At 47.1% G+C, this 17,545-nt stretch overlaps 1 protein-coding gene across 2 annotated transcripts in view; it reads right to left on the reverse strand.

The window, feature by feature from the left end:
• The window catches only part of galntl6 (polypeptide N-acetylgalactosaminyltransferase like 6), an 801,537-nt gene that overhangs the window by 109,678 nt on the left and 674,314 nt on the right, over positions 1-17,545 (reverse strand). For both annotated transcript variants that reach the window (XM_078396864.1, XM_078396865.1), the window contains one exon: positions 2,046-2,231. In XM_078396864.1, the coding sequence (XP_078252990.1) occupies positions 2,046-2,231 (186 nt within the window). The remainder of the gene's footprint in view (positions 1-2,045; positions 2,232-17,545) is intronic.

Genomic DNA, 17,545 nt, shown 5'->3' on the forward strand with positions numbered 1-17,545 from the left:
TAAACGTGGTGACTGTATCTGCTCTCACCGCCACTTCTGGCAGATATCAACTAGTCTTTATGTGCCTCAGAAGGCAGTGGAGGCCAATTCTCTGAATGCATTCAAGAGAGAGCTAGATAGAGCTCTTAAGGATAGCGGATTCAAGGGGTATGGGGAGAAGGCAGGAACGGGGTACTGATTGAGAATGATCAGCCATGATCACGATGAATGGCGGTGCTGGCTCGAAGGGCCGAATGGCCCCCTGCACCTATTGTCTATTGTCTAAAACATTTCCCGCAGATCCTCTAAATCTCCTTCCTCACACCTCAAACCTTCTTCCTGCTTTTTGACACCTCTTCCATGGGAAAGAGATTGTTACTGTGAAATCTACCTCTCTGCCTCTCAAAATTTTACATTCTCTTCAACCGCTTTCATCCTGGGGAAAACAACCCCAGACTACCTCAGGAGACACGAGGATCAGCAGATGCTGGCTTACAAGAAAAAGACACAAAATGCTGGAGTAACTCGGTAGGTCAGGCAATATCTCAGGAGAAAAGGAACAGGTGACGTTTCGGGTCAGAATCTTTCTTCAGGCTGAAGTCACCTATCTTTGGTATGAATCAGCATCTGTAGTTCCTTCCTACACTTGAAAAAGGTCCCAACATGAAACGGCATCTATTCATGTTCTCCAGAGATGCTGCCTGACCCTTTGAGTTACTCCAGCACTTTGTGTCCAGTTTATCTAAACTCTTCCCACAATTAGTCCTGCAGTCCAATTCATCTCCTCTGCATCTTCTCCAGTGGAATCTCATCCTTCCTATAGTGTGGTGACCAAACCTGCGTACAAGACCAGAGCTGGGGCCTACTCAGTGTTGTGTGAAGTTGCATGATCTCCCGACTCTTGCATGCTGTTCCCAGGTATGCTTCATTTTGTTTCAATTTTTTCTGCTGAGTTGTTCAGTCTCCTCAGCCAGCAAGTCATAAGTTCTGAAGTCATACAGCTTGGAAACAGGCCCTTTGGTCCATTGTATCTGTGCTGACCATCAATACCCCCATTACACCAGTCCCATTATATTCTCTCCACTTTCTGTTCCAGTCCCTCCAGATTCCACCACTCACCCATACGCTCAGGGGCCATGTACAGAGGCCCATTAGCCAAGCACTCTGCACTCGGTTGTTGGGATGTGGGCATTTCAGGACACTAAGATGAAACCTAGGTGGTCAAGGGGATCTGTGTGGTCTCTACAGCCATCAGGCTATTAAACACGACAACCTCCAAATAAGCTCTGAACTACATACTGTAGATTTGGGGGCATTGATTTTGTCTTTTTGCACTATTATTTTTTAATGAGTATGTATGTATGTATGTATGTATGTTTAGTTTCGTTTATTGTCACGTGTACCGAGGTACAGTGAAAAGCTTGCGTATGTACATATCTATATGTGTATGTATGTATGTATGCATGTATGTATATACTGAAAGTTTTTTTGTTTCTTATATTGTTTACAGGTCATATGTTTACATATTCCGTTGTGCTGCTGCAAGTAAGAATTTCATTATTCTGTCTGGGAAACATGACAATAAAACACTCTTGACTCTTGATAACATGCAAACTCTGCACAAGTAGCACAGGAGGTCAGGATCGAACCTCCATCACGGGAGCTGCAAACTAGATGCACCATTGATTCGCCCTGAAATGTTTAAATCTGAGAGTGTTGTTTTTAAGAGCATCAACGTTAAAATTATTTTGTATCCATAGTTCTGTTCTCCTCCTTTCCTTCCTCCCGTGTGTGTGTGTGTGTGTGTGTGTGTGTGTGTGTGTGTGTGTGTGTGTGGGTGTGTGTGTGTGCGTGCGTGCGTGCGTGCGTGCGTGCGTGTGTGTGTGTGCGCGCGCGCGTGTGTGTGTGTGTGTGTGTGTGTGTGTGTGTGTGTGTGTGTGTGTGTGCGCGTGTGTGTGTGCGCGTGTGGGGGGCATCTAAAATCAGCAATCAGGGTGGGCTTAAGGCATTCACATCGAAAGACCGAGCTGCTTATGATTACCACATGAATGTAGACAGTCCCTTACCAAGTAGTGGTGGCAGCCAATTCACGTTGGTCTCACAGTGGGAGTCCAGGAAGGTCAACACTTCACCTTTGGCCACTGAAGCTCCAAGTAACCTGGTCCGGATCAGACCTTCTCTCTTTTTGGTGCGTATGATCCTCACCTTTGGAAATCTAGCCATGTATTCCTCTAAACGTTCTTTCAAGTGCTCTGGAGAGAGAAAAAAAAACAACAAGAGAAATGCTAGAACCCTTTTGGCAAGGATTTTGTTCAATGCCCGAGTGTGAGATTAGTCAGACCAGGAGATTAAGTCGGTGGCTGTGTATCCCCTTGGCCAGTGACAAACCTCCTGAAAACCAGAAATGTTCTTCAACTATGAAGAAAGCCCAGGTTAGGAACGTGACTGAATATGCTCTGCCTGCCTGGGAGAATGCATCTCCATGACACTCCAGAAGCTCATCGCCTTCCAGGCCAATGGAGCATTTTAATTGCCATCCCAGCCACTACCCTACATTAACACGGTCCTACTCCAACTAGGGACAATATTTACATTTATACCAAGCCAATTAACCTACAAACCCGTATGTCTTTGTAGTGTGGGAGGAAACCGAAGATCTCGGAGAAACCCACGCAGGTCACGGGGAGAACGTACAAACTCCGGACAGACAGCACCCGTAGTCGGGATCGAACCCAGGTCTCCGGCGCTGCATTCGCTGTAAGGCAGCAACTCTACCGCTGCGCCACCGTGACCATGACATAGAACATAGAATATTACAGCACAGGAATCATAGAGTCATATAGCATGGAAACAGGCCCTTCGGCCCATCTTGCCCACACCGACCAACGTGCCCCATCTACAAGTCCCACTTACCTGCGTTTGTCCCTTATCCCTCCAAACCCATCCTATCCATGTACCTGTCTAAATGTTTCTTAAACGTTGCGATAATAGCTGCCTCAGCTACTTCCTCTGGCAGCTCGTTCCATACACCCACCACCCTTGGTGTAAAACATTTACCCACCAGCTTCCTATTAAATCTTTCCCCCCTCACCTTAAACCTATGTCCTCTGATTCTCGATTCACCTACTTGGGCAAGAGACTCTGTGCGTTTACCTGATCTATTCTTCTCAGGAGCAGGCCCTTTGGCCCACAAGGTGCATTTCGGACATTCAGTTTAGTTTAGTTTAGTTCATTATTGTCACGTGTACCGAGGTACAGTGAAAAGCCTTGTGTTGCACGCTGTCCAGTCAGCGAATAAACAATTCATGATTCACAGTGTACAGGTACAAGGTAAAGGACATGATGCAAAGTTGAACTAATGCCCTCTGCCGGCATGTGATACAGATCCCTCATCTCCCTATATATTCCACCTACCCAATAGCCTCTTAAACAACACGGTTGTATCTGCCTCCATCACCACTCCTGGCAGTGTGTTCCAGGCACCCACCACCTGCTGTGTAAACAAACTGGCCCCCCATATCTCCTTTAAGCTTTGCCCCATCCGCCTTAACGATATGCCCTCTAGTCTTTGTCATTTTCACCTTGGGAAAAAGGTTCTGACTTGTCTACCCTGTCTAAGTCTCTCTTCATTTGATAAACTTCTATCAGGCACCCTTAATCTCCGACAGTCGAGAGAAAACAATCCAGGTTTATTCCCCTGTTTATCCATTTATCACATAGTTACAATTTCGAGGGATGGCTGTTTAAAACTGAGGTGACCAGCTTCAGTGGTGAACCAGGCTTCAGGGTGCTGGTGGCTTCACCCTGCTTCTATGTTCCTATGTTCCTATGTTCTTATCTCACTGGTGCATGAATGTCAGTAACTTTTCAAGACTCTTCCAGCAGCACCTCCCAAGCCAGTCCCCTGTACCACCAAGAAGGAGAGAGGTTCGGCAGCAAGTGATTGGAACATCAGCAGGTGCAAACCTTTTTCCAGGTTAGGTGCTAGTTTAACTTAGAAATACAGTAAACCCGCGTTTTTTATGGACCTCTTTATAACAGATTTTGACATTGAAATTGACACGGCATAGAAATTGACAAGGCATGGACATTGACAAGGCATTGAAATTGCCAAGACATTGTAATGGACAAGCAATTGCTTCGATCAGTACTTAACTCTATAAAACAATGTAACCAACAGCCTTTTGTAACTTTAGCTTGCAATAACAAATATACATTTTTATTCGTTATGAAGTTTGTACACTCAGTAGGTGAGACAGGTTAGTTAGTGTCTCTAGAAGGAGAAACGGAGTTAATGTTTAAGGTCGATGTCCTTTCAGCCTGAACTCCGGGCGGGCAGTTGGTTGTGGGAATCTCACTTAGAACCGAGCAGGGTTTCCTTCCCCAGCTACACTACCACCCCGACAAACCAGACCTCCCGTTTTGCTCTCAATCTATGAATGCAGGAATCGGCAGTGGGGGCAGCGGTTAGGGCCCTTCCTGGACAAAGTGGTGCCGGGCAGCCTTGTTGTAGCGCTCCATGTGAGGGTGAGGGTGAGAGAGCTCCCACTGGGCTCTCAGTAACAGGGAGAACATACAAACTCCATACAGACAGCACCCGTAGTCAGGGTCGAACCCAGATCTATGGTGCTGTTAGGCAGCAACTCTACCGCTGTGCCACCATGCCGCACCATGGGCCCGTTTCTATGCTGTATGATTCTTTGACTCTCAGTCATCATGTTGATCTCTTAGAATAGGTGCAGGGAGCTTTTATTCTGGCGTTTCGTATCATTTGAAAGGCAGTGTGAAGGGAGTGCTAAACAAAACTGCCATCAGGTACATATGGCATCTTTCACAGGATTGCTAACAACTAGTAGGATTATCCTAAAGAGAGAACTTAAACAGACTGAGTACTGGTCCCTAGAGCTTGGAAGAATGTCAGGTGGTCTCCTTGAAAAATATATTGTTCTCAAATGACTTAACAAAGTAAATCCAGGGATACAGCATGGAAACAGGCCCTTTGGCCCACCAAGTCCACCATTGATCACCCGTTCACACTAGTTTGATGTTCCCACATTCGCATTCACTCCCTACACACTAGAGGTAATTTACTGAGTCATAGAGAGTCATAGAGTCATACAGCTTGGAAATAGGCCCTTCAGGCCATCTTGCTCATGCTGGCCCATCTACACATGTCCCACCTGCCTGCGTTTGGTCCATATCCATCTAAACCTTTCCCATCCATGTACCTCTCCAAATGTCTTTTAATTGTTGTTATTGTACCTGCATCATGTGAGCTTCTGGCAGCTCGTTCCAAATAGAAGGTCAATTAACTTAAAAATAGGTTTGTAGGTTAATTGGCCTTCTATTTGGAATGAGCTGCCAGCAGAGGTAGTTGATGCAGGTACAATAACAACACTAAAAAGACATCTGATGGGAGGAAGCCAGAGCAGCCGGAGGAAACCCACACAGTCACAGGGTAAATGTGTAGACTCCTCAGGATCTGGATCTGGAGGTCAGGATCGAACCCGGGTCTCTGGCGCTGTGAGGAAACGGCTCTACCAGCTACGTACGCTACTCTAAATGTTTCCCGTGACTGGGGAGTCTAGAAACAGGGGGCCACTGTACCAAAATAAGAGGTGAGACATTCGGAACTGAGAGAAAAAGAGATGACTTGATCTAGAACAAGGTATCTGTATCCAGTGCATAATTGTTTTTAAAGTATCTTTGTTGTAAATCTGTGGAATTCACTGCCTCAGAAGGCGGTGGAGGCCAATTCTCTGAATGCATTCAAGAGAGAGCTAGATAGAGCTCTCAAGGATAGCGGAGTCAGGGGGTATGGGGAGAAGGCAGGAACGGGGTACTGATTGAGAATGATCAGCCATGATCACATTGAATGGTGGTGCTGGCTCGAAGGGCCGAATGGCCTCCTCCTGCACCTATTGTCTATTGGTGAACATGATCAGAGAGCATCGTACTGGAGATGGAAATAAGGATGGAAAATGATCGCAGTTGCAACATGGAGAAATCAGTTTCAGCAGCAATTAATGCAAAGTCCAACTCCCAGTTTACCAGTGTTCTCTGATAGGCTCCATTAATCACCCAATAATGGCCACTTAAACCTACCTCATGTTTGATAGACTCTTTGTAAAAGTAAACTGGAGCGATATTACTACAAAGAGACCCGCAGTTATAGCTAAAGGGCTTTGGCAATGTTTTTAGTTTAGGTTAGTTTAGTTTTTTGTTAGCTGCGTTTAGTATAGTTTAATTTAGTTGAGTTTAGTTTAATTCAGTTGAGTTTAGTTCAAATTAAGTTTAGTTGAATTGTTGTTCAAACACAAAGTACATGTGCTACAACACCAGGATAAGTGTTCAAACAAGAAAACCAAGCCCAATGCCAAAGTAGTGTCTAAACTACAGGGGCTGCAAAATGTCAGCAGCAGCGGCAGTGTCTTCGCCCGCCCCAAATCGCGGGGCTTGGGTCGGCCCGCTGCGGACCTATCACCGTCCGGCGCGGCCTGGAACGTGGCAACTTCAACAGCCTGACGGCAGGGGAAGAGAAAATACATTCTGGCCTTCCATCACAGTGAGGAGGGGACTGGAGGAGACTCACTGTGATGGGTGTTTCTCTTTTTTTTTCTTTTTTTTTTGTGTTAGTCTGTGATTGTGTGTGTAATTGCTTCTTTTTATTGCTCTTATTGTTGGACTGTGGGTGACAAAATCTCGTCCAAAAGACTTGTTTTTATTTGGATGTCAATAAAGGTTATTCTGATTCTGATTCTGACATACTTACACGAAAGGTCAATACTAACTTCATATTCAGTAATAAGCTATCTACATATTAACAAACACGCAAGAAACACAATCCCAATGCCACATGAGAATCTAAAATGCCTTTACATAGTTAAACTATGGGACAATAAAAACTAGCCGTGTGGATGCCAGTATATCATTGAGGTTATCAAGTGGGCACCTCCCTTCAATGGTGTTTCACTGAGTTAGGCCCACAACATCTCAGGAAGGCTCAACAGTTAGCTCTGGTGCTTAGTTTACCTGCACAAGATAGCCCAGCTGTTCACGGTTGTGCAGTAGAAAACAGAAGCAGAAACTGAAACAGAAGTTGAGTTTAGCTTAATGATACAACATGGAAACAGGCCCTTTGGCCCACTGTGTCCACGCTGACCATCAATCAACCACTCATAATAGTTCTATGGTATCCTATTTTCTCATACACTCCCAATGCACTTGGGGCAATTAACCTACAAACCTGTGCATATTTGGGATCAGAAGGTCATGAGAAATAGTAGAATTAGGCCATTCAGCCCATCAAATCTACTCCATCATTCTCCTGCCTTCTCCCCATAATCTCTGACACCCATACTAATCAAGAATCTATCTATCTCTGCCTTAAAAATATCCACTGACTTGGCCTCCACAGCCTTCTGTGGTAAATAATTCCACAGATTCACCACCTTCTGACTAAAGAAATTTCTCCCTGACTCCTTCCCAAAAGAACGTCCTTTAAATCTGAGGCTGTGACCTCTTATCCTAGACTCTCCAACTAGTGGAAACATCCTCTCCACATCCACTCAATCCAAGCCTTTCACTCTTCTGTATGTTTCATTGATATCCCCCGTCATTCTTCTAAACTCCAGCGAGTACAAGCCCAGTGCCGACAAATGCTCCTCATAGGTTAACCTAGTCATTCCGGGGATTATTCTTGTAAACCTCCTCTGGACCCTCTTCAGAACCAGCACATCCTTCCTCAGACATGGTGCCTAAAATTGCTCACAATATTCCACATGCAGCCTTACCAGCGCCTTATAGAGCCTCAACATTACATCCCTATTTTTGTATACAAGCCCTCTTGAAATATGTGCTAGCATTGAGTTTGCTTTCTTTACTACTGATCCGACTTGCAGATTAACTTTAGGGGATCCTGCACCAGCACTCCCAAGTCCCTTTGCAACTCCGATTTCTGGATTCTCACCACATTTAGAAATAGTCTACGCCTTTCTTCCTACTACCAAAATGCATGACTCCACACTTTGCTACACTATATGTGCGATGTAGGAGGAAACCAGAGCACCCTGAGGAAATCCACACGGTCACAGTGAGAACATGCAAACTCCACACAGACAGCGCCCAAGGTCAGGATTGGGTTTCTGGTGCTGTGAGGCAGCAGTTCTACCAGCTGCACCAATGTGTCACCCAATTACTATATAAAAGACATGTCTTTAAAAGAAATTTGGACAGGTACATTGATAGGAAAGGTTTGGGCGGATATTAGCCTAATGCAGGCAAGTGGGACTATTCTAGATAGGGCATATTGGTCAGCCTGGGCAAGTTGGGCCAAAGGACCTGTTTCTATGACTGTGAGATTATTCCATTTCCAGGTCATCCTCTCTGTTTGTTTCTGCGACTGCATTTCAAGCAAAGTCCAACATTTAAACACAGCAAGAAACAATGTGCAAATGTAGTCAGATGTGAAAGTCAATACCCTTGTCAGGGATGTGAAAAAAAAAGGTGCCTAATTGTTAATTTAAAAGCAAAATCTATCATTGTATTTTTCTCGCAGTTGATTAAATAGGGCGATAAATCACATGCACGCCACACGCCAACACAACACCCAGTCATCTGTCAGAATGGGAATCAGAGTGCAGAATGACAAATAAATAGTCATTGAAAAACAGGGGGTTTTACATCCTTGTCAACAGAGTGACAACTTATGATAAAGGGTTTTTTCTGCTATTGGTTCATAAGCAAAAGATTTCATCTCAATTTATCTTCCAGCCATTAGAGATATGAGAACAGGAGTAGGCCACATAGTTCATCTCACCTGCTCCGCTATTCAATAAATGGCTTCACAAACTAAGGCAGTGTAGTCATACTGATACTTGATTAAAGACTATATCTGGAATATGGGTTATACAACATGGAAACAGGGCCTTTGACCCAACAACTTCCCAGCTGTTACCAGGCAACTGAACCGCCCACTCACCAACTAAAGAGCGGTCCTGACTTCCCATCTAACTCACCTTTGAACTATCTTTAATCGGACTTTACTCGATTTTATCTCGCACTAAACGTTATTCCCTTTATCCTGTATCTGTACGCTGTGGACAGCTAGATTGTAATCATGTATAGTCTTTTTGCTGACTGGATCGCACGCAACAAAAAGCTTTTCATTGTACCTTGCTACATGTGACTGTAATAAATGAAACTAAACTAAACAAAACTAAACTCAACTTAACTGAACAAAACAATGAAGCCAGGAATAGGCCACATAGTTCATCTAACCTGCTCCGCCATTCAATAAGTGACCACAAACAAAGGCATTGACAACAATTGCAGTGCAGTCATATTGATCATTTATAAAAGCCTGTAGATGGAATATAGATTTAGAGAGTTATACAGCACGGAAACAGGCTCTCTGACCTAACTAGTGCATGCCAACCAAGTGGTTATCTAAGGTAGAAACAAGGAATTGCAGATAGAAACATAGAAACATTGAAAATAGGTGCAGGAGTAGGCCATTCGGCCCTTCGAGCCTGCACCGCCATTCAATCTGATCATGGCTGATCATCCAGCTCACTAACCTGTACCTGCCTTCTCTCCATACCCGCTGACCCCTTTAGCCACAAGGGCCACATCTAACTCCCTCTTAAATATAGCCAATGAACTGGCCTCAACTACCTTCTTTGGCAGAGAATTCCACAGACTCACCACTCTCTGTTGAAGAAATGTTTTCTCATCTCGGTCCTAAAAGACTTCCCACTTATCCTTAAGCTGTGACCCCTGGTTCTGGACTTCCCCAACATCGGGAACAATCTTCCCGCATCTAGCCTCTCCAACCCCTTAAGAATTTTATATGTTTCTATAAGATCCCCCCTCAGTCTTCTAAATTCCAGCGAGTACAAGCCTAGTCTATCCAGTCTTTCTTCATATGAAAGTCCTGCCATCCCAGGGACAGGGCTTTACAAAGGAAGACACAAAGTATGGAGTAACACAATGGGTCTGAGTTTGTGCCCATCTTAGATAGTCCCATTAGTCTGTGTTTGATCCATGTCCCTCTAAAGAGAGGTTTTTTTTCCCCCAGGGTGGAATTGTCAAATAACAGAGGGCATTGCTTTAAGGTGTGAGTGGGAAAGTTCAAAGGATAGTTTTGAGACAAGTTTTTCACGCAGAGCGTTGTTGGTGCCTGGAACAGTCTGCCAGGGGGTGGAAATAGATTCCAGAGCAATATTTATGAGGCATTTAAATAGGTGTATGAACAGGTCGGGAATTGAGGGATACAGATCATGTACAGGCAAAAGGGATTATTTTAATAGTCTCAGAGAAGGGTGAGGAAGTGTCCCAACCCAAATCATCATGGAAAGGTCATGCAAGGGTGCTGTTTTGGGTTGGGATCCTTCTTCAGACAGAAGAGTCCCAACCCTAAAAGTCACCTATCCATGTTCTCCAGAGATGCTGCCTGACCCGTTGAGTTACTCCCGTACTTAGTATATTTTTTTGGTGTACTGGCCTCTCCGGTTCCCTGTGTCTACTAACTCAGGCAAACTTAGAGCAGAGCTTTCCATCTGCTGTCTGAATTACACTTATGCCGCATCAGGAATGGTGGGAGGTGCAACTTACAATGATGGGGCACAAGGAGCTATAATGTTCTTCACCTGAGAACCAAGTTCAATTTCCAGCTAAGCCTTGTACACACCTTTGTTTCTTCTCATATCATATCATATCATATCATATCATATCATATCATATCATATCATATCATATATATACAGCCGGAAACAGGCCTTTTCGGCCCACCAAGTCCGTGCCGCCCAGTGATCCCCGCACATTAACACTATCCTACACCCACTAGGGACAATTTTTACATTTACCCAGCCAATTAACCTACATACCTGTACGTCTTTGGAGTGTGGGAGGAAACCAAAGATCTCGGAGAAAACCCACGCAGGTCACGGGGAGAACGTACAAACTCCTTACAGTGCAGCACCCGTAGTCAGGATCGAACCTGAGTCTCCGGCGCTGCATTCGCTGTAAAGCAGCAACTCTACCGCTGCGCTACCGATCATAAGACCCATAGGGTTTATAGCACAGAAACAGGCCTTTCAGCCCAATTGCAGAAATTGAGGAATTGTGAACGTAGCCCAGACCATCCAGCAAACCAAGCTCCCTTCCATTGACTCCATCTACACTTTACTCCTCCACAAGGCCACCAGCAAAATCAAGGGGGAGTCTCACCCCGATCACTCCCTTCTCCCCTCTTTCATCAGGCAAGAGGAACAGGTGTGAAAATGCACATCCCCAGATTCAGGGACAGTTTCTTCCCAGCTGTTGTCAGGCAACTGAACCATCCTATCACCAACTACAGAATGGTACTGACCTACCATCTACCTCATTGGAGACCCTCGGACTATCTTTAATCAGACTTTACTGGACTTTATCGTGCACTAAACGTTATTCCCTTCATCATGTATCTGTGCACTGTGGACGGCTTGATTGCAATCATGTATAGTCTTTCACAGCCTGGATAGCTTGCAGCAAAAAAGCTTTTCACTGCCCCTTGGTACACGTGACACGAATAAACTAAACTGAAACTAAAACTCGCCCTTGCCTACCAAGGTGTCTTCATGCATGAAACACAAATGCTGGAGGAACTCAAAGGGCCAGACAGCAACGACGGAGGGAATGGACAGGCAACATTATGGCTTGGGGCCTTTTTTCACCCTTCTGGGATTATGAAAACAATCCTTTTTGCCTGCCCATGATATCATGCCATACCTGTTCATGTGCCTGTCTAAATGTCTCCCAAACATTGCTATGGTATCAGCTTTGACCACTTTTCCTGGCAACGCATTCCAGGCACCGAAAACCCTCTGTGTGAAAAACATGTATCATAAATCTCTTTTAAATGTTTACCCTCTCACCATTAATGCTACTTGACAATTTCACCCTCGGAAAAAGACTTGGCTATCCCCAAATAGTAGCCCGGATGTAGGGTGTAAGATGCAGCAGGAGTTAAAGCTGCCATGTAAGAAAGGTAATGCCACTGTGATGATGGGCGATTTCAATATGCAGGTAGACTGGGAAAATCAGGTTGGTTCTGGACCCCTAGAAAGAGAGTTTGTAGAGTGCCTCCGAGATGGATTCTTAGAGCAGCTTGTAATGGAGCCAACCAGAGAAAAGGCAATTCTGGATTTAGTGTTGTCTAATGAACCAGATTTAATAAGAGAACTCGAGGTAAAGGAACCGCTTGGAGGTAGTGATCATAATATGATTAGTTTTAATCTGCAATTTGAGAAGGAGAAGGTTAAATCGGAAGTGTCAGTGTTGCAGTTGAACAAAGGGGACTATGAAGGCATGAGAGAGGAGCTGGCCAAGGTAGACTGGAAAGGGATCCTAGCAGGATTGACGGTGGAACAGCAATGGCAGGAATTTCTGGGCATAATTCAGAAGACGCAGGATCATTTCATTCCAAAAAGGAAGAAAGATTCTAAGGGGAGTAGGAGGCAACCGTGGCTGGCAAGGGAAGTTAGGGATGGAACAAAACTAAAATAAAAGATGTATAACACAGCAAAGAGTAGCCGGAAGCCAGAGGATTGGGAAACTTTCATAGGACAACAGAAGGTAACAAAACAGGCAATACGGGCTGAAAAGATGAAGTACGAGGGGAAGCTGGCCAAGAATATAAAGAAGGACAGTAAAAGCTTCTTTAGATATATTAAGAGAAAAAGAGTAGCAAAGTCAAATGTGGGTCCCTTCAAGGCAGACACGGGTGAAATTATTATGGGTAACAAGGAAATGGCAGAAGATTTGACCAGGTACTTTGGATCTGTCTTCACTAAGGAAGACACAAACAATCTCCCAGATGTACTGGAGGACAGAGGATCTAGGGGGGTAGACGAACTGAAAGAAATTTTCATTAGGCGAGAAATAGTATTGGGTAGACTAATGGGACTGAAGGATGATAAATCCCCTGGGCCTGATGGTCTGCATCCCAGGGTCCTCAGGGAGGTGGCTCTAGAAACAGTGGACGCATTGGTGATAATTTTCCAATGTTCAATAGATTCGGGATCAGTTCCTGTGGATCGGAGGATAGCTAATGTTATCCGACTTTTCAAGAAAGGAGCGAGAGAGAAAACGGGGAATTACAGACCAGTTAGCCTGACTTCGGTGGTGGGAAAGATGCTGGAGTCAATTATTAAAGAGGTAATTACGGTGCACTTGGATAGCAGTAAAAGGATAAGTCCAAGTCAGCATGGATTTATGAAAGGGAAATCATGCTTGACTAATCTTCTGGAATTTTTTGAGGACGTGACAAGTAAAATAGATGAAGGGGAGCCAGTGGATGTAGTGTATCTAAACTTTCAGAAAGCCTTTGATAAGGTCCCGCAAGGGAGATTGGTGACTAAAATTAGAGCACATGGTATTGGGGGTAGGGTGTTGACATGGATAGAAAATTGGTTGGCAGACAGGAAGCAAAGAGTAGGAGTAAACGGGTCTTTTTCAGAATGGCAGGCAGTGGCGAGTGGAGTGCCGCAAGGCTCGGTGTTGGGGCCACAACTGTTTACCATATATATTAATGATTTGGAAGAGGGTATTAGAAGCAACACTAGCAAGTTTGCGGATGACACAAAGCTGGGTGGCAGTGTAAACTGTGAAGAGGATGTTAGGAGGTTGCAGGGTGACCTGGACAGGTTGAGTGAGTGGGCAGATGCGTGGCAGATGCAGTATAATATAGATAAATGTGAGGTTATCCACTTTGGCGGCAGAAACAAGGAGGCAGATTATTATCTCAATGGAGTTAGGTTAGGGGGAGGTGCAGCGAGACCTGGGTGTCCTTGTACACCAGTCAATGAAAGTTGGCATGCAGGTACAGCAGGCAGTGAAGATAGCTAATGGCATGTTGGCCTTCATAACAAGAGGATTTCAGTATAGGAGTAAAGAGGTTCTTCTGCAGTTGTATATGGCCCTGGTAAGACCACATCTGGAGTATTGTGTACAGTTTTGGTCTCCTAATTTGAGGAAGGACATCCTTGTAATTGAGGCAGTGCAGCGTAGGTTCACGAGATTGATCCCTGGGATGGCAGGACTGACATATGAGGAAAGATTGAAAAGGCTAGGCCTGTATTCACTGGAGTTTAGAAGGATGAAAGGGGATCTTATAGAAACATATAAAATTATAAAAGGACTGGACAAGCTAGATGCAGGAAAAATGTTCCCAATGTTGGGGGAATCCAGAACCAGGGGCCACAGTCAGAATAAAGCGGAGGCCATTTAAAACTGAGGTGAGAAAAAACTTTTTCACCCAGAGAGTTGAGAATTTGTGGAATTCTTCTGCCACAGGGGGCAGTGGAAGCCAAATCACTGGATGGATTTAAGAGAGAGAGTTAGATAGAGCTCTACTGGCTAGTGGAATCAAGGGATATGGGAAGAAGGCAGGGTCGGGATATTGATTGTGGACGATCAGCCATGATCACAATGAGTGGCGATGCTGGCTCGAAGGGCCGAATGGCCTCCTCCTGCACCCTATTTTCTATGTTTCTATTGTAGGGACATAGGGATTGGCCAGGTAATAGAACCCTCGGATTGGGTTACGGTCACGGGGTGAGGAAGCGCGGGGTATTTAAATGCTTGGCGCCAAACGTTAGATTAGAGATTAGATTAGTGAGTGAAGTTAGTGTTCGTCCAGAAAGAAGTCTGTTGCGTTTGTTACGGGTTTTATACCAATAAAGTATTTGGATAATACCACTCGTCTGGACTCACTACATTGGTGACCTCGAACGTAGGAAGAAAGCAGCAGCATGTCGCAGGCGGGAGCGAGCGCGGGCGAAATCCATCTACCGCCGTTCTGGGCCCATCAGCCGCACCTGTGGTTTGTGCAGGCAGAATCACAGTTCCATCTTAAAAAGGTGGAGGAAGACCAGGAGAAGTACCACCACCTGGTGAGCTGTCTGCAGGCGGAGGTGGCTGCGCGGGTCAGCTGATACCTGACCAGTCCACCCCAAACGGACCAGTACGTGGGGCTCAAGAAGCTCCTGCTGCGGACCTTCGGCTGGGCCCAGAGCCAGCGGGCTCTGAAGCTCCTCCATTTGCCAGACCTGGGGCAGCGGCTGCCGTCGGAGCTGATGTCCGAGATGCTGGCTTTGGCGGGCGACCATCAGCCGTGCATGATATTCGAAGCGGCCTTTCGGGAGAAGCTACCTGGGGACGTCAGGTTGGTGTTGGCAGACGACCCTTTTGAAGATCCGGTAGCGTTCGCCGAGAAGGCCGACACGCTCGTGAGGGAACGCAACGCCCGAGACGGCTCCGTTAACCGGGTCTCGAGGCCCAGCGGCAGTCGGGGGTGCGGCCGGGAGAGCGACGCATCGGCCGCTATTGCGCAGCCGGCCCGCCAAGAGAGGGCGGCGGCGCCTGTTCATTGGCAGCGGGCTCGACCAACAGAGCCGGATAGGCGTGGCTGGTGCTCTTTCCATCGGCGGTGGGGCAGCGAGGCACGAAGCTGTAGATCCCCGTGTTCGTTTCCGGGAAACGCCTGGGCCGATCGACCGTAGAGGCAGTCTCGGTTGGCCGTAACCACCGCCTCTACGCTACGGATCAGAGTACCGGGATCGTTTTCCTAGTGGATACGGGAGCGGTCGTAAGTATTGTGCCCCACTATGACTGTGAAGTTCGAGTGGGGGAAAAGGGCCCGCCCCTAATTGCAGTGAATGGTAGCACCACCCGTACATACGGTAAAAGGACCATGTCCCTGTCCTTCGAGTCCAGGACTTACCGTTGGGAATTCATCGTTGCGGATGTGGGCCAGGCCATATTGGGGGCAGATTTCCTATGGGCGTTTTCCTTGGTCGCAGATGTCCGAGGGAGGGGCCTACAACCCTCGGCTGATGTACGGCCTCGGGATACTGGGCCAGAGGCTTCTACAAGCGCCGCCCCACCCAGCCTAGTTATCCAGTCCATTACCACGGCTCCCGGTCAGTTCGATGCGGTCCTGGCCGACTTCCCGCAGCTCCTCGTCCAGCGTTTTGATTCACCTTCGGAGAAGCACGGGGTCGTCCATTTCATTCCAACCGAAGGGCCGCCGGTTTTTGCCCGGGCACGGCGCCTCCCACCCGACAAGCTGGCCAGGGCGCGAGAGGAGTTCCTAAACTTGGAGAGGTTGGGAATTATTCGGCCTTCGAGTAGTCCGTGGGCCTCCCCCTTGCACATGGTTTCCAAAGCATCTGGGGGGTGGAGACCATGTGGTGACTTCCGTCGACTCAACGCGGCAACACGGCCGGACCGCTATCCGATTCCACACATTCAGGACTTTTCAGCTAGCCTGGAGGGGGCGACAATATTTTCAAAAATTGATTTGGTGCGGGGATACCATCAGATCCCGGTCCACCCGCCGGACATTCCGAAAACAGCGACCATCACCCCGTTCGGACTGTTTGAGTGGTTGCGTATGCCTTTCGGCCTTAAAAATGCAGCTCAGGCATTCCAGCGTCTGATGGACCGGGTGGGTCGAGGGTTGCCGTTTGTCTTTATTTATCTAGACGATATTTTGATTGCCAGCCGTTCGGTCCAGGAGCACTTGGTCCACCTCCGCACGGTGTTCCAGAGGCTGCAAGACCATGGCCTGATTCTCCATCCGGACAAGTGCCAATTCGGCCTGTCCGCGGTGGATTTTTTGGGTCACCGGGTTACTCCGGCCGGTGCCACTCCTTTACCAGCTAAAGTGGACGCGGTCCGCTCTTTCCCCCGCCCGACTACCATCAAGGGCTTGCAGGAATTCGTGGGCATGGTCAATTTCTATCATCGGTTCGTGCCTGCAGCAGCTCGGGTTATGCGCCCCCTTTTTCAATGTCTCACAGGTAACCCCGCGGAGTTGGTATGGTCCGTAGCTGCGGAGACGGCTTTTGTTGCGGTCAAACAGGCTCTCGCCAACGCCACCATGCTGGTGCACCCGCGCTCCTCCGCCCCCACAGCTCTGACGGTGGATGCCTCAGACGTGGCGGTGGGTGGGGTTTTGGAGCAGCAGGTCGACGGTAATTGGCAGCCTCTGGCGTTTTTCAGCAGGCAGCTCTCTCGAGCGGAGCTCAAGTACAGTGCGTTCGATAGAGAGCTCCTGGCCCTTTATTTAGCAGTCCGCCACTTCCGTTATTTTTTAGAAGGCCGTTCTTTCGTGGCCTACACAGATCACAAACCTTTGACATTCGCTTTTGCTAAGGTTTCTGATCCGTGGTCGGCTCGCCAGCAGCGGCACCTAACCCTAATTTCGGAGTTTACGACCGATGTCCGTCATATTGCGGGTAGGCTGAATGCCGTTGCTGATGCCCTGTCCCGGCCGGCCATTCCCTCCGTAGCCGTGGTTGGTAAACATGTGGATTTCCAGGAGCTAGCGGAGGCTCAGCGCCTGGAAGGAACTGCCGCGGTGTACGCCTCCACAACTTCGGGACTGCGTTTAGAGCAGGTGGCGTGTGGCCCCACAGGTATCAAGTTGTGGTGCGACGTTACTCTCCCACGCCCTCGCCCGGTGGTGCCGGCCGCTCTGCGGCGTAAGGTTTTTGAGGCCATTCATGGCCTGGCACATCCG

This window comes from Rhinoraja longicauda, chromosome 3 (genome assembly GCF_053455715.1).
Source record: "Rhinoraja longicauda isolate Sanriku21f chromosome 3, sRhiLon1.1, whole genome shotgun sequence".
Classification (NCBI taxonomy): Eukaryota; Metazoa; Chordata; class Chondrichthyes; order Rajiformes; family Arhynchobatidae; genus Rhinoraja; species Rhinoraja longicauda.